Raw genomic sequence first — 19,889 nt, forward strand, 5'->3', positions numbered from 1 at the left:
GTCATTCTTTATGCATCCATCAACTATATCAGATCACGTCAAATAAAAAAAATTCGGATCAAGAGCTATGTGCGTATTATTAGATGTTTACTAGTGTACAAGAAGAATGGGAGGAGGAGGAGGATGTGTGTGTGTGTATAAAGATACATGAATTACAACAATGCTACAACGAGGAGGAGTAAGGAGCAGAGGGGAAGAAAATAGAATAGAGAACAATGATCTAGAACCATTGTTTGGCTACTATGTTGGGCACAAGAACCCTTCGGGTGATGAGACTACTTGAGTGGATGACCACGCGATGCCAGCAATACGGATGGTGACAATCAGGTCGATATGCATTCGTAGTCGGCTCATGGGCGAATTGTTACTCACAACAGAGCATACATTGGCCAAATCCTCAAATGTGGCATCATTGGGACCACTCCAATACAAGAATTTTAAAGGGACATTGACTATTTGCGAATCCCTTGGTGACAAGATCAATGATCCCGAGTTGCCTGATCCGATTTCTTTACTCGTATTGTGGTTGATGACAGTGACAGCCATGTTGTTAATGCGTGTGGGTATCCAATTTTGATCGTTGTTGGCAGTCATATTGAGCGACCAGGTGGCGTTGTATGCTATGATGGTATCATTGTTGTCTGTAATCCAAGAATTATAATTCGATGTATCTTCAGCACCATCCAATGCAAGTATGGGGACCCGTGGCCATACAAAGTACCAGATTACGGCAATCACAGCAGCAGCAAGGACGCTAATTAATGTAATTAAACGCCAACGCCTACAGCAACGGCCTTGACGCCTTTTCTTTGAATGCATCGGTATTGATAATGATGATGCGTCCCCAAGTTTGTGTGTAGCTTGTGGTAGTTTACGATCATCGGAACTGGATGTGAAGGAATCGACTTGGAAAGAAATGGTTCTGTCATTGGGAATGCTTGCATTATCTTCAATGTAAATGGGTGGCACAGGGGCTAGCGGATCCCGTTGATGATTGGAATACGGCAAATAGGAATTCGCTCGAATGGTCGGCCGACTGGCTCGTTCGTTACGAGCATAAGGGTCGTCGTTATAGGAGTTTTGCCGTGCTGTCAACTTCTTGGTACTACTATCCGATCCCGATCGTGAATGAGCAGCGTCTTGTTCATTGGGTGTTCCACATGGCGATGCGTTATTATGATCTGCAAACGGGTAAAAAATAGAAAGGCTTAGTATGTTCCCACGTGCTACATATCATAAAGAGTGGAATTGTATGGCATTGAGCATTACCTCGTCGTGCTGCACGGTATGGATCGTTCTCTTCCATATAGCAAGATAGGGATGTAGTAGTGGAAAGGGGAAGAAAAAGGAAAAAAAGAAAAAAAAGACGATAATTGAATGTTGGGTGATTGTGTGACCCTGGAGTAAAGGGAGGCGGTATATAAACTGCTTTTTCATTGATACAACGGGCGGCCAGCATTGTATCTCACCGAGAATTTAAACCCTCAGGGCAAGTGTTTTGGGTAACGCCCACACACTCTTCTACGTGGTCTGAAGAAGCATTGATCTGCAATCACTACTCGTTTAATTGGTTTCCATTACTGCTTTATTGGATATCATCATCTACCTATTCTAGATATCATGAAAACAAGGAAGGCCCTATCTGATGTTAAAACCATCACCAGACATCCTGTATTCAGCTTTGCATTCTCGACACGCTCATTTGTCCAACACATCTCAATTTGTCTCGCGGGTCTCCGAAATCACCAACCAACATCTTTTTGCCACTTGCGCTCAGGAATTTCTTCGCTTGAATCCCCGATGAATAGGTGTTGGCATGGCAACATGATCAAAGCAACTGTAGCGAGGATACCTTATGGTACTCCGTTTGATTCATCATTTCAAGATGCTTTGATGGTTCCTCTTATTACACTTTCTCTTGTCGTTTGATGTATGTGTATTTGTAAAAGACGTGTTATTACTCATTTTTCGATAACGTAAAGGAGATGGCTGCTTATGGATGGATGGCACCTCACATTCGCTCTTTTATTATGCAATGTTACAAGGCCTATTCTCTATCTGGTATGAAAGGCAAAGACACTACTATGAAGGGCTAATGCAGCGGGTGATCAAATGTCGGTGCCTGAGAGATAAAGTAGTGGAGAATTCCATGGGAGACTACTACAACAAGCTCTTTTCCCCTTATGACGAACCAAGACGGCGCAACCAACAGTGAGTATATACACATAAACTCTTTTTACTATAACAACTCCTTTATTGACGCTATCAATGACAAGATGAGCTGATGCTCGCTACCTGCAGAAACGATCAGGAGGACACTTTGGAGGAAATCCTAAATGACGGCAGCTGCGATCCTAACTTTGTGGATGGTGCCGGTAACACAGCCGCTCATTATGCGTGAGTACACCACGACGTGCAATAGAGAAGAAACGCATCATATAACTGGTATCTCGTCAGTGCCAAAGCGGGTTCCATTGGCTGTCTCGAGCTGCTTGTCAACTTGGATGACATTGACCTCAATGTCAAGAACCGACTTGAAGGCGACACACCGTTGCACAAGGCTGTCCAATACCAAGATGAGGACCTTCCAATGGCCATTGCTATGGTCGAGATTCTTTTGGAGGGAGGTGCTGACCCAAGGTATGAAGGAGTGCACGTGTGTATGCTTAAATTGGGATGACGGCTTATGCATGTTTCCTTTGGTGATGATAGCATCGAGAATCGTAACAAGCTCACTCCCATCCTTTTGGTGAATCCAAAGAATACCGAGTTGAAGGAAATGTTAGAGCAAGGCACTGCTGCATTCCAAATGGTAAGGAAGAGGAGGAGGAGGAGGAGGAGAATCCATGTTGCCATGGAAATGGTAGCGATGGTGATACTGATTGTTGTTCTTGGCATACTATCATTTAGGACGATTCTGATATTGCAGACGACGATGCCCATGATGATGATGGCGATTCGGATGACCAGCCAAGCGACTAGAAACCACTGTACAAGTAGACTAAGCAACCACGACAATAAACAACCATACCCAAAAACGTGTAAAGCCATAAGCGATATACTATCAATTGTTATTAACATGTACACGAAATTGATTTTCAAATGATGCGGGGGATAAAAGTATATATAATATATGTGCGTGTGTGTTGTGTGTGTGATTGCAAATGTGAAAGTGTATAGGTAGTGCATTCTAGGATGATTGATCTTCGCTATTGTCCTCACGTTGTCGTAACTCTTCTAATAAACCATAACATTCCTCGAGAGTGGATACACACATGGCTTGACCTTCAGGGACGTTCCCTTCATCATCATGGAACTTGCCATCTTTGCGCAAGTTGTCGATGCTGGTGAGTTTCATTTGATATGGATATAATTCTTCGGGAGAACAAGGTGCTCCAGTATTCCTGACAGCTAAAAGACATTGCTTGACGGTTTGTAATTGATTGTAAATAGGTGTCAAGGCTTCAGATACTGGTACGCTCTCGCTCAGCAGGATAAGGATCATGCGATAGCACTTTTGCAAGAGGAACAAAAGCACCGTTTGACCTTCGGGTGCGTCACCATTTTCATCCAAGAACTTGCCTCGCTTATTCACGTCCTCATCATCATCACTGCACCGCATCGAGACAATGTCTTGGAGTTGATGCTGATAGCTGAACAGGTCCGTCTGACGCAGCGTCCATTTGTGCGTGAGTTCAAGTCGTTCAAGTTGTGTCTTGATTTCAACGAGGCGTTCACGGATCGTTTGCAAAGCAGGCGAAAAGGAGGCGCTTGTTACCACATTAAGATCATGGGCGTACTCGTAGATTTGCTCCAGTAAACCAACAACGACAGCTTGGCCAGCAGGGATGTTGCCATCCTTGTCAAGGAATTTGCCATCGACTCGCTTATCATCAATCTCATGAAGTTCACGTTGAGCAGCCATGATATCGCTCGAGTGAAATTTGCGCCGGCATGCAATGGTCACCAAATGTCGTCGTACACGTAACAGCTGATTGCGAGTGGGCACCCTACAACAATACCCCCCCCCCAATAAGTACCCAATCCATCCAACCATGTTGTTCAATACACTTACAATTCGGGAGAAACTTCATGGATTGTGTCAAGTAATTTCTGGTAAATACGATCTATGATTTGAAATAGTTTAGCAAGTGACATGGTGTTGTGTTGTGTGTGTGTATCCTAAATAACTTACTGCATTGGTTGAATCGGGCAGTGACAACTTTCAAAGCCGACTCCGGTAAAACATTTTCACGGCTGTCAATTTCCAGGATATTTTGTATCTCATGCAACTTGCGCTCGTAAGGTTCCAGGAATTCCTCTGCATAGATACCAAAGTCCTCTAAACGATCAAAGCATTGCTAAAATAGAAGAAGGATGATACCCATACATGAGTCCGACCCCGTATAACACTAATATCCCTTGCATGATCATTCTTACCTTGATGGCGACCACTTGCGAATACACAGCAGGAGCTATACATCATGTGTATCACGTAAGCAACAATATCCATCAACCTTCCATCTCATTCCATGCTTACTTTCTCTCGTCTTCCCCAAACTCAAGAATGACAAACTTAATAGCTGGCACACTTCATCGAGTACTTGGTCGGTGCGTGTTGGCTCGACGCCTTTGGGAAGAAGGTCGCCACCACGAAAGCTGCTTAGTTTTTCAATCTGTTCCTCGGTCTCCTCCTTCAATGGAATAATATCTTGCGTCTTGAGATAACTGGAACGATCGCGTTTCAATGCATTGAGTCGATTCTTGATGCTGACAAGCTGCTCCAAGATCGGAAGCTCTATTCCCAACAACCCAATCGCATGTCATTGAGTACTTTATCCCTTGTCGATACCTTCGTCCATACAATAATAATAAGCCTACCTTCGGAGGGCACACGGTTGGGCATAGTAAAAGCGGGGAGAGTAGTATTGAATTGTAGAAAAGAAAACGTGAAACACGACTCGATCATGGCCCGACATTTAACCCAGCTCATCCCATGTGTAACCAACTCTCGGCATATCATTAAAGGTCATGAGATCATCCATCGGCCATACAGCTCCATAAAGAAGCTTTCATTATTAATCCTATTGCCGTCATCCTAATTCATCATTCACATCAAATGTCGTCATTTTGATAATAAGCCTTGGCTTTTCGCAACATGTGGGTGAGCGACTCTGATGAAGTTGATGCCCATAATACCATTATACGTAGTACTCATAATACAAACAACCCATCATTCTTATTTCCAAATCACGGGTAGCCATTCTTAATTCCATACAAATACTTGTTCATTATGCGTACATTACAAATAAACACCTGGTCTAATACCATATTTGATTTGTGTGTCATCATCACCAGCAGGCAACAACACTGCCTCTATGACAAGGGGCATTCATGAGAGATGCCATAACAGCGAAAATGGCGTCTTGTCGACAACTTCTAAGGCCATGAATACTTCATGTATTATCACGTTCTGCTCAAAGTCTATATACCGAGCTTTTCTTTAATGCACAACTACCGCTTGTTAGCCTCCGTACAAGGACCGTCAATCCCAGCATCAACGTTTTCGGTGCTGCACTGTAATGGAAGGTAAGCAACAGATAGTAAATCTCTACTATGATGGCATTTCGCTGCAAATTCAATCAGCAATAGTGTACAGTCCCTTGCTAATACACGGTAGATAGCAATATCCCAAAATGTAAGGCAAGCCATGATCTTTAATCAATGAAAAAGCTTAATTGATAGACTAAAAAAAAGATTGAATCGAGGTTCTTGTAAACAATGAAAAATCTATCATGAACTTGGCTTTGTTTCTTGTGCTGCGACAGGGTCCATAGTCTTGCTTTGATAGGTGTAAAAGTCATGGAGTGATTCAAGGTGCACAGGTTCATTGTATTTGAGAGCCAACCTCAGCGTCCACCTACCTCTTTCCACTTGCTGCACTATGCCCAGCCTACGAATTATAAACGACAACGATCCAGACGACGCTACCGAAACGATCCAAGCCGCATCGTCGTCGTCCACGAACCAAGTACTCTGCAACATGTAAGCACCTGCAAAGACTTTGATTGTGGGCCAATGAGACTGATTCCGAGCAGCTGTCAAAAACAGTTTTCCAATTACGTTTGTCCACGTTGCAACCTTCGCTATTGTTCACTCGCTTGTTACAAGGATCTTCAACATGCAGAATGCACCGAGTCGTTTTACAAGGAGAGTATTACTGCCGAGATACAGTCGCGAGGAGGCGTGGATACTGAAGAGAAACGGCAAATGATGGATCTATTGAGACGTTTCGAAGCTGAGAATGATGAGCTATTGGAAGACGATGACGATGGTCAAGCAGATGATTTGGCTGAACGACTTGCAACATTGGATATCGAAACAGCTGATCCAGCAGAGATTTGGTCGCGTTTATCAGCTCAAGAACGAACAGCATTCGAACAGCTATTACAAAACCATGACAATGTGAACGATTTGTTGACCGAATATGAACCATGGTGGTGGTGTTCATCAAGTCATCCTGATGTTGCACCAAGGATACAAGCATTGGATGATGATGATGATGATGATGATGATGATGACGATGTTCAGCATGCTACCCATACAACCATACCCCAATTACCAGATCCATTGCCCAACATTGAATCCATGGTCAAGACAATTCATCCCGATCTTGGATGGCATTTGTGCAGCATTTTGATGAGTTATTGCTATATGATGCGTCATTTTATGGGTGAAGTGCGTGAAGATGTGCCATCAACCATCACCTGCTTGGAAGAATCATCCATCCTGTTTTCTGCAAAGACACAATTATCGAGCATGGAAGATGTGCTAGTGGATTTAATGGACCGGTTGAGTGATCCCGAACGAGCTGCTGCAAACAAGGAATTGATTGTGGTGCTTCTTGATGACGTGATTCAGCTCTTGGAGACGCCATCTTCATCCATGTATACGGTACGCGCCATGGCCGAGGTGGAGAGGTTGCTGCATGATGGGATCAAGTATTACTCTAAAAAGGACAAGCGTGCCAAGCACAAGGTTTTTCTTGCAGAGAAAAAGGCGCACTTTTATTTGGCGTATGCAGTGCATGTGGTCAAGCATGAGGAGATGCGGAGGAGGATCTTGCTAGTAACACTCAAGACTGAACGTGAGCGCATGACCATGGATCATCGAGTATTCCAGCAAAGTCAACTTGCTGCTAGGACAGCTTTACAAAAGTCAAAGGAGAAAAAGATAGAAGAAACCGATTAAAAACTTGTACATACACATGCATATTTATGCTCATCATATCACTTGGGTGTACATACATACATTGGGGAGAGTGGGGAAAGTTGCCTGCATCTGTCAATTTGTTTCAGGAGCAATTAGTAAAAAGGGACTTTTTAAAAAAAAAGAGAGCCAACCCCCATGATGCTAATATGATAGCATTCCTCGCTGTGATGCAAACTTGCTTGGATCAATAGTAAATAAGACCGTCACCACTGAGATGAAAGGAGGTGTGTGATCCTTGGATACGCTCACATGACTTGCTGCTGGATACATGTAATGGCGCCCTCCCGCCCATGAACAACAACGGCGCAAGCAGCAGCACATTGTACAAGTATTATTATATACAATGGTACATAGGATAGTTAGCATCACTGAGGTACATAATGCATTATGGGCATCCTTATGCATGTACGTGTTCCACTGATATAAATGCGGGATGATGATACATACGAGAGGCGGGAAAGGGAGACTTTTGAGAAAAAGTGCACGCTCATAGAATGTACCATGCACACGACATCTCACCTCCTATGCAAGAGCAAAGGTATCTCGGGAGCATCGGTTGACGTCGAAACTACCAGTGATGATGATGATGATGAGGAATTGGTTACATACATACAACAACGGTAGATCAAGCTCATACATTGGGTTTTGTTTGTTTGTTGATGGAAATGGGTGCATTGGGCAATTGCTTACTGCTGCTGATCATTATTACGAACCTCTCTTTTTTATTCTCGGGGAATGCAAACAAAAAGAGGATGGCCCGGTTATTTACACGTGTACGTGCGTGTCAAGTGCACTATACCACTGCCATTCAAGCTGCAGGGGACCAAGTTTTCTGTGTCGTTCTTGGTAGGTTCAGGGGTCACCGATCATTGTCATGATGGGATTGCCACCACCATCCACTGCCGATAAAAAATGCAGCTTGATTGGCAAGGAAACGACATGTGAGTGATCGTCGCGTGATGGGTGTGGAAAAAAATGATGGATTGAATCCGTAAGTAAATTGCTAAAGGGAGCAAAATGTCATTGTTGCCATGGTGATCTCATTTGTGCAACCAATGTGTGTGGATACATGTATGCGTGATAGACCTATACTCATGTAAGTGAATGTGCGAATGGAGACGACGATAGGAACGACCGAGAACACGCAATGCATATCGACTGTATAGAAATCTTCGATCTCAGGCAACCGTATTCTAATCCCTCTTTCACATCCCCTTCTCTTTCAACTCGCTCTCTCTTTTTGTTTCCTTTTCTCTCTCTTTTTTATTTCCTTCATCATCCCTTTCCATTTGTGCGTTTCGAATGCGACGCCATGGGCCGAGGATATTGTGCCGCTTACGTTCGTTGTTGTCGCTTCGCCGCGATAAAAAAAAGGCACAACACAACACGGATGACAATTGGCGGCATTTGTCACCCGTGTTTCCTCCATTGCCTGTACAAGCGGAGGATGAAGAAGAGGATGAAGATTTTGAGGTAAGGGAAAGAAAAGCCTATGTAAGAGGGAGGAGGAGGGTCTACTACCAGTTTTAGGTGCACGCTTACTTGATCATGCACGTGCATGCACTTTGAAACTCGTTTTAGTGCTTCCTCCGAGAAAAAAAAAAGGAACAAAATGCTTATTGAATCTTTTTGGTGTTAGTTTGATCTCTTTCCACAATTCTCGCACATTACTTTGGTGGATCGAGCACGCCACCAGCTCTATACCATACCCGAGGAAGAGTCTCTCGAGCATAACCAACATCATCAATACCATCATAACAGCATTAATAGTACAAGCACTAATAACATACCATCATCACCCATGTCATCACCACGAGCATCTTCTTTATCAATATGTACATCCGGTTCATCTTCATCTCTTTTGGTTTATCGATCACCGCTTGCATGGATCAAAAACACAACACCTGACGACCAATACGACGACCAATTCATAGGTGATGAATTTCATTGCAAACAAAAACTAGCTTCCTTGATACAAGCGGCAACAGTGCATGAAAAAGAAGATGACTTTGGGGATGTCGAGTTGTTTTTTGACAGCGACGATACCTTACGAGTTATTTGCATCACACGTAAAAATCGACAGACGGAATGTTGGCGATTTAGAGGGTAAGTGGATACGTCTAATACTCAATGTCGAGAAAAGCTAATCATGGGTAGAGTAGCAATCCACAGTACATCCCACCAGAAATGGCATCAGGCTTATACGTAGAGCCATTGGCGGATGTTTGGATCATGGGGATACATTTGTATCGGATGCTTGTCGGCAAGTATCCGTTTGTGGCACCCAACCATCGCAAGCTCTTTGGCAAAATGATGCATTGCGATTTTAGTATCCCGCATCAGATATCGGAAGGTAATGAAAGGGATGATAGGAGAGCGTATCAATATGGGGGGGAGGGGGAGGAATCATGCTCATACATGTATACGAGTGTAGATGCAAAAGATCTTTTAAGACGCATGCTTGCTCCTCGTCAAACGCGTGCATCTTTGGATCTTGTATTGTTCCATCCATGGCTGAAACCAATCCTTTTTCCTGGTGCATCATCCTCCTACTTGAATCATGATTCTTGGTTCCGATCACAGCAAGCTTCATCAATACCGCCACCATCATCATTACCATTGCCATCATCCACTACTCGGTATAGGAGAAAGAAAAGAACCAATTGTCACCGGCACCTTGTTCGTATACTATTACGGATGCTACGAGTGTTGGCTCGAGGCCCCTATCCACCACCCAAAAAGCCGTATCGTGAGCTGGGTCTCCTAGGCTTGAAATCATAAAGTTCGTACATATGTTTTTATACAGTAACATCCTAATGCATCCATATTCTCATTATCCGCATACATACATCCCCTTGCAAGCAACAAAATTCACTTTTCCTGCCTTTCTACGCATCCAACACGCCCACACACACACACACACACGCCGCATATAAATAAAACTGATACCCACGTATACGTGAAGGAGCTTTACGTTTCATCAGTGATAGAATACGTATGTAGAGTCTTTGATGCATCAGCATCGCCATATACATAATGCATGCACGTTGAACATTTGTACACAGCGTCTCCGATCCTTTCCTCGGTCCTCCTCATCGCAATTACGATACAAGTAAGCTTTTTAGTAGTTTATTATGCACTGAAGCGACATCTATGCCGATCCATGTTTCTAGCAAGTTTATACACAATGGGGGGGGAGGAGTGAACGAGAAGATGCTTATTGGGCCTTCTTTTCATTCTTGGCCTTGTTTTCATAGATCATGGTGGTGAAAGGACTAGAAAAATAGGTTGCACACTATGAGACCTCTGAGGTACGTATGTAATCCTTAGGCACTTACCCCTCGAACATCAAGGCGATTTGGTACACAATGTACACAATCAAGGTCAATAAAATACCGGCAGGGCTTGCACGCCTATGATGATGATATCCCATAATCAGTATCCCTATTCGATGATCCATTTAAACACTTACCAGAGAGCAGTAGCCAAAAAGTTAAGGGTAGAGCCGACATACATGGGGTTTTCGCACACATTGAAAGGGAAGCCAGTAACACGCTCATCCATCAAGATACCAAAGTAATCACCTATAAAGTGTCAATTGCCTTGTTTCTCATCCATTATCCACATCAATGCTTACCAAGGTAGGTGCCAGTGACGCCCAAAGCATACATGGATGTAAGAACAAGAGTACCACCCACAGCGAACAAGACAACAGCAGCCAATTGGATCAAAGGAGATTCGAGAGCAGGATGGGTAGGCTGGTTGTCAAGAGCCCAGGTATACCTATACATTCGATGTATGAGGCCATCATCATCCCCTTTCCCGTACACGAAGCGCGTTGTCGCGTACTTACAAGTAGTCACGAATGATACCAATGCTGAAGATGGTGACAGCCAATACATAGCATCCTAGATAGCGATTGCCACCAGCCAACTTGGTGAGGATGTGAGATCGATATTCTAATTCAAATTCACGTGAAAGTCAGCTCGACAAGTGGTGGTTGTGGTGTTGTCCTTTGTTGTTGTTTACCTGCACGAGCAACCGTGTTCCAGAACAAAGGGTTGAAGAGGATGTTGGCAAGGACGTAATAAAAGGTAGGTTGTGAAAAGTCGATATAATCCATGTTGTCTTTTATGTGTATGTGTGTGGCCGAGTGAAAAGAAAGAAAGAGAGAGAGAAAGAGAAGGATGGGCGGAGGATTTGGGTGCAGAAAAGAAATGGGGCGAATATAATGAGAGTGCGCGCTTGACAGTTACACTCTCCCCACGCCATCGTCCAATCATGATATTCCATCAGTTTTCCCAATGCATGGGTCCTTTGTCCCTTTTCCCAGCCCCCAAAATGTGATCATGTAATCAATCAATGGGTACGAGATGAGATGAATGTGATGGTGTTGGTGTCTTTTTATTGAATCTTGTGTTGCATATCCAATGATGGCCACATACAAGCATGTCCTTTATCATGGCATTAACAATGAATTTGCCGCTTTCGGTTTAGATCAGGTCAGCCACCTTCATCTTCTACTTCAACAACCATGAATCCATCATCATCATCATCCACACGTGCCGCTTCACTCATCAAACCTTACTTGAGAAAACTTGTTCTTCAAACCCATCCCGACTTTTTTCAACGCGATCCTATCAAAGCAAAGCACAATGCGGCCTCATTGCAACAGCTATACACAATCTTGAACCCTATTCTAAAGCAAGACAATCGATCCAAGTTAAGACCTGCCAATGAAGAAGCAGGGCATGACGACACCAGCATACCTGTTGCCTTTTATCCAAAGCATGCCAGCAAAGCAGCAGCATCAGCAGCATCAGCAAGGAGCAGAGTCAGTATCTCATTTGATCCACGACCGATATCAGCATGGCACACGGCAGCATCTGTATTGGACTTGTGCAGGCAACTTGATATCAAGGTAGCAACATCCGATGATCAAGCTGTACAACAAATGATATCCAAGGAGATGGCAGCATCAGCATCCAACACACAACGATCATCGTATAAAAGTCTACGTGAACAGTTTGTACGTGCCTTGTATCAACAACATCAGCAGCAGCAACCACAACAAAAGGTAGTCAAGCAGCATTGGACGACGCAAGAGGTATTCAACAATCGACATTTGATGTTTGCGCCTTCGGTTGATAAAAAGGCCATGGCATCAAGATTAGCTCAATGGCTTGGTGAATTACATCCGGAAAAATGGTGGGGTCAATTGCCGGTGCTCGTACTTCCAGCCACAGCAGCAGCATCCTTGTCACCTGATCGCGCCAAAGGTATCTTGGTGCTCACATCAGAGATGAATTTGGAAGGTAATTTGTACAATCATGTTCTCAAAACAGGACTGCCTATATTTACTTTTTTCTTCTTCTAGAAATGAAATGCTATCTGGAACAACATGTCGCCATCAAGAAACGAGAATATCAGGAGATGGGAAAAAAGAGCAGCAGCAGCAGCAGCAGCAGCAGCAATAAGCCTTGATTTTATTTTTACGTTGATCAATGGGATGATGATGTCGTCAACAACCTGGAAAGGGCCTATTAGAGAACCCAACTTTATCGAGTCGAGGCATTTGGCGGTGGTGGCACACACGAGAACTTCCGTTTAGGGGAAAAATCAACTTTGAGCAAAGTGTGAAATTACCAGGGATACGACACTATTGGCGCTGTTGCCATGCCTACGGGTATCATGGATGACGAATACAAGTTCTTCAAGTAGACATGGATACGAGATAGATAGCAGTGATAGAACATTTATACCTACATAGTAAACTACCATGATCCTTTTTCATTCATCCGATGATGAGCATGCATGTTCCACCAATAGAAAGTAGCTTCTTTTGTACCTTAAAAGGATTGAAATGGGCAAAAAGGAAAAAACGGAGCTACTTCTTTTCCTCCTTTATCATTCTTTTGTATACGCACACAACATGTTAAAGCCTCGGTGGACGTTCCTCAGTGCAGCTACCGTTTTATTAACAACAGCATGGACAGCTATGGCCTGTGAACCCGAATGTCGCCACGCCATCTCACAAATTCTTGCGGATCGCTACATGCCTGTCATTGATTCGACCATGAATGAGCTGCAAGACATGTTGAGCGAGAGTCTCGGTTCAGTACCTGTGCCGGAGCAGTTATCCGATTTGATCCCTGCCAAAGAAGTACAGGATGGTATCCAAACGACCATTGAAGAAGGCTTGGAGGGCTTCATGGCCCAGTTGTCTACGCCCCCCGCCAATGAGGACGATGACACGGCCGTTGCATTGACACTGGAGGAAGGCATTCATCAAGCCATGTTTTCTGGTGATCAACCTTTCAAGGGTGATTGTAATAATCCTCCTCGTTTAACACGTAAAATGCCACCTGCTGGTGAATCTTGGACAAGGGAAGAATGTAAGTATACAGTGTACGACATTCCATCATTGCATTTACCTCCCCTCCCATCCCGCCCTTTCAACTCGTGGAACAACGTTGCCAATGAATGTTACTATATATAGGTCAAAAGATGGACTATATTTGTGGTAACCCACCATCGATATGTCATCATTTGGATCAGGTACGAATGCATGATGAGAGTGAATGGGTGAGTGAGTGAGCGAAAGGAAAATACTGATGTTCTATATAGATCAAGGGCCGCATCGTGGATTACATTCGGGCTCGACTCAAGGATGAAACCTTGTTCGGCAGCGGAAATCTATTCAAAAACATTGCACCAGCCATCAAAGAAAAAGTACGAGGCACTATCCGACGATATGGAGCAGGCTCCCTCCTCAAAGATCCCAGTGTAGCAGCATACATTAATGTCATGGCAACCAATACCATGCACACCTTAGACAAATGGTCCAGAGATACGGTCGACAATTTGTGTACTGATCAAAGCGACGAGCTGTGTCATGGATGGGACGAACAAGTTATACCAGAAATCTTAAAGTGGCCTTAATAAATAGAACACCGACATTGTGTGTACTCATGGATACCATCCACGTGTTTTACGTGCATGAACATACAAAGTCTTTTGTGCTAAACCATGTTCATTCTTACTGCGGGATCAACACTAAATTCATGCACAGTGACAGCCACCGTGGGAAACTTGGGTTTTCTTAGAAATGGTATTCTTTCTTTGTAGTATAAGGGAAAGTAAAACAACTACAATCACATGATGGTATATACAAGGTGGAGAATCTCTCTCTCTTTTTTTTATAAATGGTATCCATCGCGAAGATCAAAATAAGTCGAAACAAAACGTGCTTGTGTACAACCGACTTCGTACTTGATGGCTTTGAGGAAATGACGTTCAATCTTGTTCCTGGGGAGGAACATCAAAATGAGTTTTTGAGAGGAAGCTGAATAACAAAAAGAGAGAGAGAGTACTTACACAAGGACAATGTTGAGTTCAGGGAAGATTTGGACAAAGTCACTATTGTAAACGGCACAATCATCCCAAACCTTGACAGCTACAATCATGGCCGCTAACAACATAAACCGCCAACTAATATCACAAAGTGCTTGATCAGAACGATCGACCATGCGTTCCAAATAAACGTATGCAAGAATAACGTGCTCTGATGTCAACTAGGAATAGAGTAGCATGAGTATCTTGTCCATTCATCATTCTTGATGCAAAATACATACCTGGCCACATTCAACAATATAGGCCATTTGGTCATAAATATCTTCTGGGGATGTCAAAGGTTCGGATGAAAAAAGCCGATCTTGCATATGGCCGAGGGGTGTACCACGAAATCCCTTTTCATCATACTCAAAGTATCCAGTGGCGTGGTTGTTTTCGATAATCTTGTACACTGCAGCCGTCACCCTGATACATACACTCACAATGAGCCCTTGATGTGTGTGGGGGATAACGTCCTTTTTGACCTACCTTTGAAGATTGGCTTCTAGCTTATCAGGGTGTTGTTGTTGTTCATGGAATCGATGATGCCATTGTTGTAATTCATGAATACCCGAAGGAAACTTGGCTTCCACGCTCACACTATCATCTTGATCCTCCTCTTCTTCTTCACCAAGTCCTCCTCCTCCTCGTCCCATGCCCATCTTGATGAAGGGTACTGATTGTTCTCGTAAAATGTCCATGTCGGTCTTGCTATGCTTCAATGTGGGTGGAACAGCCTTAGCAGTAGCAGCAGCAGCAGCAGCAGCATACTGTACAGGTTTTCGAGGGATGGTGCGTTTGAATTCATGATCCGAGGACGTAGAAAATGTCTCTGATGAACGTAATTGTGGACTTTTGCCTTTGGTTGAAAGTGGTTCACGCGTATTGGACTCGATACGAGGACGCCATATTTCTTCCTTATCCCAATCATGTTGTTGTTGCTGCTGATTCTTGTCCAATAAATACCCCTCTTTTTCTTCCGTTTCATCACTATCATTCGTACTTCCACCACTTGAATGGCTGTGTGGTGTAGGAAAAGAATCCAAACAATCATGATTGTTGTCAAGAGCAGAAGCTGGATGTGCTCGTCGATGTTGTCGATTCCCCATAGCTTTTTTGACTGACATGCCTAGCTTGTTGAGAAACCCTGATATAGTTGTCTTGGCTCGCGGAAGTTTAGTGGCTGCTGCAGCAGCAGCAGCTGCTGTTATAGCTGCTGTGGATGCTGTACGACTTGATGATTGCATAGCTAAAGCTGTTGTTTTCGCTTCATCATGGTCGTTTTGTGGGTTGATACCCTTTGTTGTTGTTGTGGATGAGGATTGAATGTGCTGATTTTGTGTGCTACTTGGTGAAGATGAAGTTGATGCAGCTGTTGAATATCGTGAGCGAAAGGGAGCTGTGGGTCGGAGGATAGGAGTTGATGTTGTGGATGATTCATTAAGGATGTATGGTGCAATGGATGTGTATTGATATTGATCAGTGGTAGGTGGTGCTGCAGGATGATGGGGTGGTGTTTGGACCATGCCAGCTGATCTCAAGATGGGTGTAGATACCAAGGAGGATGCCTTGCTGCTGCTGTAACTGATAGGTTGATTATCAAAGTCATGATGAAATAGGATTTTGGACGTGTTGTAGCTATCATCATCGTCGTCGTCGTCGTCGCCATGGATACACACGCTTGCTATGCTACGATCACTGCTATCATCGGATAAACGATCATCGCTGTTGGTAACAGTAGTGGTGGCTGAAAGATCGAGAGTGAGAGTGCTGTGATCTGTATGATGAGATTCGGAAATATCCTTGGCAGGTGCAATAGGTTTCTTCCTGGAGAGTGATGACAAAAGCCAACGTGATACGCGTGATCGAGTCAAGGTTCGAATGGGCTTTCGGCCAGCTGTAGTGAATTGATCCTGATGTTGGTGGTGTTTGTCAACGTTTGGTGCTGCTGTTGCTACCCATGATTTTAATAGTTGAATGCAAAGGGGAAGTGTTTGAGAGGATAATTCGTCCGCCAAAATCTTCTCCAATCTGGGAATTGCTGCCTGCATCTCGTATGCCAATGATCCCGACAAGGGTGGGGCGTCCATAGTGACAGGTCCCTGGTGGTTGTGGTGGTGATGGTGGTGATCGGCTATCGCATTCATCACTTGGGGTACTGAGAACGAACGATGTGCCATCATTTATGCTGCGTATGAATCAATGAAAAGACGACACTGTAGAACGAATGGAAGGAGAAGGAGGTGATAGGAAAGGAGTAATGAGAAAAAGAGAAGGCATCAACCTTTTCCCCGCCCTCAAGAACGCGCGTTTTCAAGTCTTATATGCTCAGGAATTTGCGGAAATTGGTTTATTGACTAGAGGTACACATAGCGTTGCTTCTTTTGGGGATCCTCCTCCTTGTTAGCAGTAGTCTTCAATAGCGCATCGATGGATCGTTTCTGCAGATAATCGTATGATGCCATGTGAGTAAAAGGTTGAATAAAAGCATATGTACATGTGTGCGTGTACGTGTATGTCACACAAGTTTACCTTTGCAGCTGCTTCCTCTTTTGTCAAAACCTGTCGCGTGCTCAATCCCATCTTCATCATAGCATCCTTGGATAAGGCAGGTGCTACATATACATATTAATGAACGGAAGACATCCACATCCACACACACACCCTTTTGGATCAGAGTAGAGTACTTACATTTGGGCCGATCATCTTGTATTCCATTAACCAATCGTAACATTTCCGCCCCTGGGTCCGTGCGTCCTCGCAGAAACTCACTGTGTTACAATTAGTTGTGTATTATGGGTTTCTGTAATATCACACACATGCACTTACGTTAACTCCTTTTTCTTTGCTGCCATATCCTCTTTGGATTTGATCTTGTTGGTTTGTAAATGAACACCATCTGACGTGATTGATCCCAGCCCTTTGATGGTATATGTGAACTCCTTCTTTTTGGCCGTGGTGTTGCTTTGCGTTCGTGAAGCTGATTCATATACATCGCCTTGTGGTGTCTTTGATACCCGAGCCCATCGAATTTCCAATGCACTATCCCTATTGACAACTTTAGCTATTTGCTTTGTTCAAAGATATCCAAGTCTTACCCTGATGCCAGCTCCATGCGTGTGTTTTTGGATCTTTTGCAAAGCCGTTCGAGATGTCGATCACAATAATTGCCTGATCGGCTATCATATCAATGTTAGCCTTTATCTAGAATGCATTGGATATCAAGTAATACGCACCCATCCACCATGTTCTCGCATTGTTTCTCAAGACTTATATGTTGTATGCATTGAACAAGGTCGTAGCTCGTACCAATGACCAGCAGCTGCTTTGTTTGAGACGCTTGAATTGCCACATCCGCACGCATTTCTGATGACCAAACAATGGAGGGTTCAAAGATCCCGAGTACTGTTGCTTTGTTGATCTTGTCGTATAACGCATCAAACGCTTTGCCGGTGATAAATAGGTGTGCATGCATGCCGCGCATATCCGTCAATCGTACCACCATATACTGCTTGCGTGTAATACATCGATCGACTATGCCAATAGTTGCCCACTGATCGCTCGGCTTCTTGGTCACATAGATGGATCGCCATTGGGCCACATGTTCTGCCAATTTCTCAATGGGGACATAGCTGTAGAGTAGCAACTTCTTTTCAATGTCGGTTTGGTCGACTCGTCGTTGTCTGTTCAGTAGAGAGAGAGAGAATAAACATGCCGTTGCTTTTGGATCGTCGTCGTTCTCACTCACTTTAACCGGAATCGGGACATGAGCTCAACCTCAGGTTCACGAGTGCTGGGTATCGATGAACAAGTGTCGTCTGCCATTGTGATTTGTAGATCGTAAAAGGGGACAAGTGAAAAAAGTACAGCGCTGCTTAAACGCGCCTCGCCTACACAATTAAATTGCCAAACGGAGCTTGGCTCATCCGATGCTGCGTATCAATGGGTCCATTGTGTGTGCCCTTGATCGCACCAAAGTGATAAATGAATGCGCATGTTGTCATGGATACGTTCTTCCATTGCCCTACAGGCACCAATAAAGAACCATCGTTTGTAACAATGCCCCCAGGAGGACCCTTTGGCTTCTTAATTGCCTAGTACAAGATACTCTACGTAACCGTATTCATTGTACTCATCACGCTAAAACGGATTCCTAGTCCTGGTACATACATACACGTAAACATTGGCTGTGTTGCACATAACAATGAATTCGTCCCATAAGTATAGTATCTCATGCAACCCACCAATAAACCGTTACCATCTTTAGAGACCATTAATGAATGACGATCCTTCATACATACATCATACAAAGATCAAAGAAGGACTTTTTACTTTGTTCATAGTTACTATGTCTATAAATGTAATTCTAATTTGGTTTCCATGGGAGAGAGCAAAATGATGGCGATTGTTGGGTATAATACATAGGAGAAGAAGTGTATAATGAATATGAAAGTTATTAATGCACAATGATTAAATCCACCCTTGGTATTATGCACGAAGGGATGATCCGCATTGCCCACAGCATCCATTAGGCGTGGCATCTCTCTTATCAACAAACACGCCACATTCCCCGCACCATACACGCTGCATCAACTCCAAAAAGTCAGGCTGTGGTGTCCAACCCGTGCGTACGACCCATGCAGCTGAAGGTGGGCGTAAAGGATGAATCGCATGTTGTCGTTTATCGCTTTCAAGAATATCAGATCCACGTCGTGATAGTGATGACATGGAAACTCGTTCATCCATGCCCGTTGCTGGGAAATGAAAAGCAAATTCACAAGCCTGACACTCGCCCGTTCGCATGCCATCGTGGTGTTTGTTGCTGTAAGCGGCTGATTCATCATCATGGTGTTGTCGACTACTATAGCAGCACGTAAACAAGGCCTTGAGCCAACCCAGTCGTCGTGGTCGTGATGGATGTGCACGTTTGATGATTACAGCATCGGCGTAACAAGCTGGGCATCGTATTAAAGGTGCAGCAGGCATTACGGCACTCGTATTAATCGGTCGTTCATCTTTTTTGATGATGATAAGTCTCACCAAAGTATATGGTAAAAAGATACAAAGCATACCTCTAAACATCATGATGGATCAAAAGGCTATGTAATAATAGTAGTAGTTGGGAAGAAGAAGAAAAAAGTAAAAAGAAAGAATGGGGAATCCGGAAGTAAAAGATCGGGAACGGTCTCTCTTTTGTGAAGATGAACTATGCTTTATTTAGAGCA

At 43.8% G+C, this 19,889-nt stretch overlaps 11 protein-coding genes across 11 annotated transcripts; 5 read left to right on the plus strand and 6 right to left on the minus strand.

Annotated features, from left to right (window-relative positions):
• Positions 1-240: 240 nt before the first annotated feature.
• Positions 241-1,306, minus strand: O0I10_000445 (uncharacterized protein; the record flags this gene model as incomplete). Its single annotated transcript, XM_058480555.1, has 2 exons — positions 241-1,181; positions 1,270-1,306. The coding sequence occupies 2 exons, from the start codon at positions 1,304-1,306 to the stop codon at positions 241-243; spliced, it is 978 nt and encodes a 325-aa protein (XP_058349078.1).
• Positions 1,307-2,183: 877 nt separating this feature from the next.
• On the plus strand, positions 2,184-2,982 carry O0I10_000446 (uncharacterized protein; the record flags this gene model as incomplete). The annotated part of the gene is made up of 5 exons (XM_058480556.1): positions 2,184-2,211; positions 2,277-2,397; positions 2,458-2,640; positions 2,713-2,812; positions 2,911-2,982. 5 exons carry the CDS (start codon positions 2,184-2,186, stop codon positions 2,980-2,982), a joined length of 504 nt encoding a protein of 167 aa, XP_058349079.1.
• Positions 2,983-3,190: 208 nt separating this feature from the next.
• Positions 3,191-4,906, minus strand: O0I10_000447 (uncharacterized protein; the record flags this gene model as incomplete). The annotated part of the gene is made up of 6 exons (XM_058480557.1): positions 3,191-4,010; positions 4,076-4,127; positions 4,196-4,361; positions 4,441-4,475; positions 4,541-4,798; positions 4,882-4,906. 6 exons carry the CDS (start codon positions 4,904-4,906, stop codon positions 3,191-3,193), a joined length of 1,356 nt encoding a protein of 451 aa, XP_058349080.1.
• A 1,038-nt stretch (positions 4,907-5,944) lies between these two features.
• O0I10_000448 (uncharacterized protein) lies at positions 5,945-7,251 on the plus strand (the record flags this gene model as incomplete). Its single annotated transcript, XM_058480558.1, has 2 exons — positions 5,945-6,045; positions 6,099-7,251. The coding sequence occupies 2 exons, from the start codon at positions 5,945-5,947 to the stop codon at positions 7,249-7,251; spliced, it is 1,254 nt and encodes a 417-aa protein (XP_058349081.1).
• A 1,323-nt stretch (positions 7,252-8,574) lies between these two features.
• Positions 8,575-10,053, plus strand: O0I10_000449 (uncharacterized protein; the record flags this gene model as incomplete). Its single annotated transcript, XM_058480559.1, has 4 exons — positions 8,575-8,745; positions 8,912-9,378; positions 9,435-9,625; positions 9,707-10,053. The coding sequence occupies 4 exons, from the start codon at positions 8,575-8,577 to the stop codon at positions 10,051-10,053; spliced, it is 1,176 nt and encodes a 391-aa protein (XP_058349082.1).
• A 436-nt stretch (positions 10,054-10,489) lies between these two features.
• Positions 10,490-11,395, minus strand: O0I10_000450 (uncharacterized protein; the record flags this gene model as incomplete). Its single annotated transcript, XM_058480560.1, has 6 exons — positions 10,490-10,547; positions 10,611-10,685; positions 10,745-10,856; positions 10,910-11,055; positions 11,126-11,231; positions 11,302-11,395. The coding sequence occupies 6 exons, from the start codon at positions 11,393-11,395 to the stop codon at positions 10,490-10,492; spliced, it is 591 nt and encodes a 196-aa protein (XP_058349083.1).
• Positions 11,396-11,806: 411 nt separating this feature from the next.
• On the plus strand, positions 11,807-12,756 carry O0I10_000451 (uncharacterized protein; the record flags this gene model as incomplete). Its single annotated transcript, XM_058480561.1, has 2 exons — positions 11,807-12,587; positions 12,650-12,756. 2 exons carry the CDS (start codon positions 11,807-11,809, stop codon positions 12,754-12,756), a joined length of 888 nt encoding a protein of 295 aa, XP_058349084.1.
• Positions 12,757-13,204: 448 nt separating this feature from the next.
• O0I10_000452 (uncharacterized protein) lies at positions 13,205-14,214 on the plus strand (the record flags this gene model as incomplete). Its single annotated transcript, XM_058480562.1, has 3 exons — positions 13,205-13,667; positions 13,772-13,830; positions 13,900-14,214. The coding sequence occupies 3 exons, from the start codon at positions 13,205-13,207 to the stop codon at positions 14,212-14,214; spliced, it is 837 nt and encodes a 278-aa protein (XP_058349085.1).
• Positions 14,215-14,471: 257 nt separating this feature from the next.
• Positions 14,472-16,754, minus strand: O0I10_000453 (uncharacterized protein; the record flags this gene model as incomplete). Its single annotated transcript, XM_058480563.1, has 4 exons — positions 14,472-14,580; positions 14,650-14,846; positions 14,907-15,090; positions 15,154-16,754. 4 exons carry the CDS (start codon positions 16,752-16,754, stop codon positions 14,472-14,474), a joined length of 2,091 nt encoding a protein of 696 aa, XP_058349086.1.
• A 267-nt stretch (positions 16,755-17,021) lies between these two features.
• Positions 17,022-18,489, minus strand: O0I10_000454 (uncharacterized protein; the record flags this gene model as incomplete). Its single annotated transcript, XM_058480564.1, has 7 exons — positions 17,022-17,105; positions 17,197-17,279; positions 17,356-17,435; positions 17,494-17,712; positions 17,763-17,843; positions 17,901-18,347; positions 18,413-18,489. 7 exons carry the CDS (start codon positions 18,487-18,489, stop codon positions 17,022-17,024), a joined length of 1,071 nt encoding a protein of 356 aa, XP_058349087.1.
• Positions 18,490-19,152: 663 nt separating this feature from the next.
• Positions 19,153-19,749, minus strand: O0I10_000455 (uncharacterized protein; the record flags this gene model as incomplete). The annotated part of the gene is made up of 1 exon (XM_058480565.1): positions 19,153-19,749. One exon carries the CDS (start codon positions 19,747-19,749, stop codon positions 19,153-19,155), a length of 597 nt encoding a protein of 198 aa, XP_058349088.1.
• Between the last annotated feature and the right edge of the window lie 140 nt (positions 19,750-19,889).

Source organism: Lichtheimia ornata (genome assembly GCF_029851405.1).
Source record: "Lichtheimia ornata isolate CBS 291.66 chromosome Unknown scaffold00001, whole genome shotgun sequence".
Lineage (NCBI taxonomy): Eukaryota > Fungi > Mucoromycota > Mucoromycetes > Mucorales > Lichtheimiaceae > Lichtheimia > Lichtheimia ornata.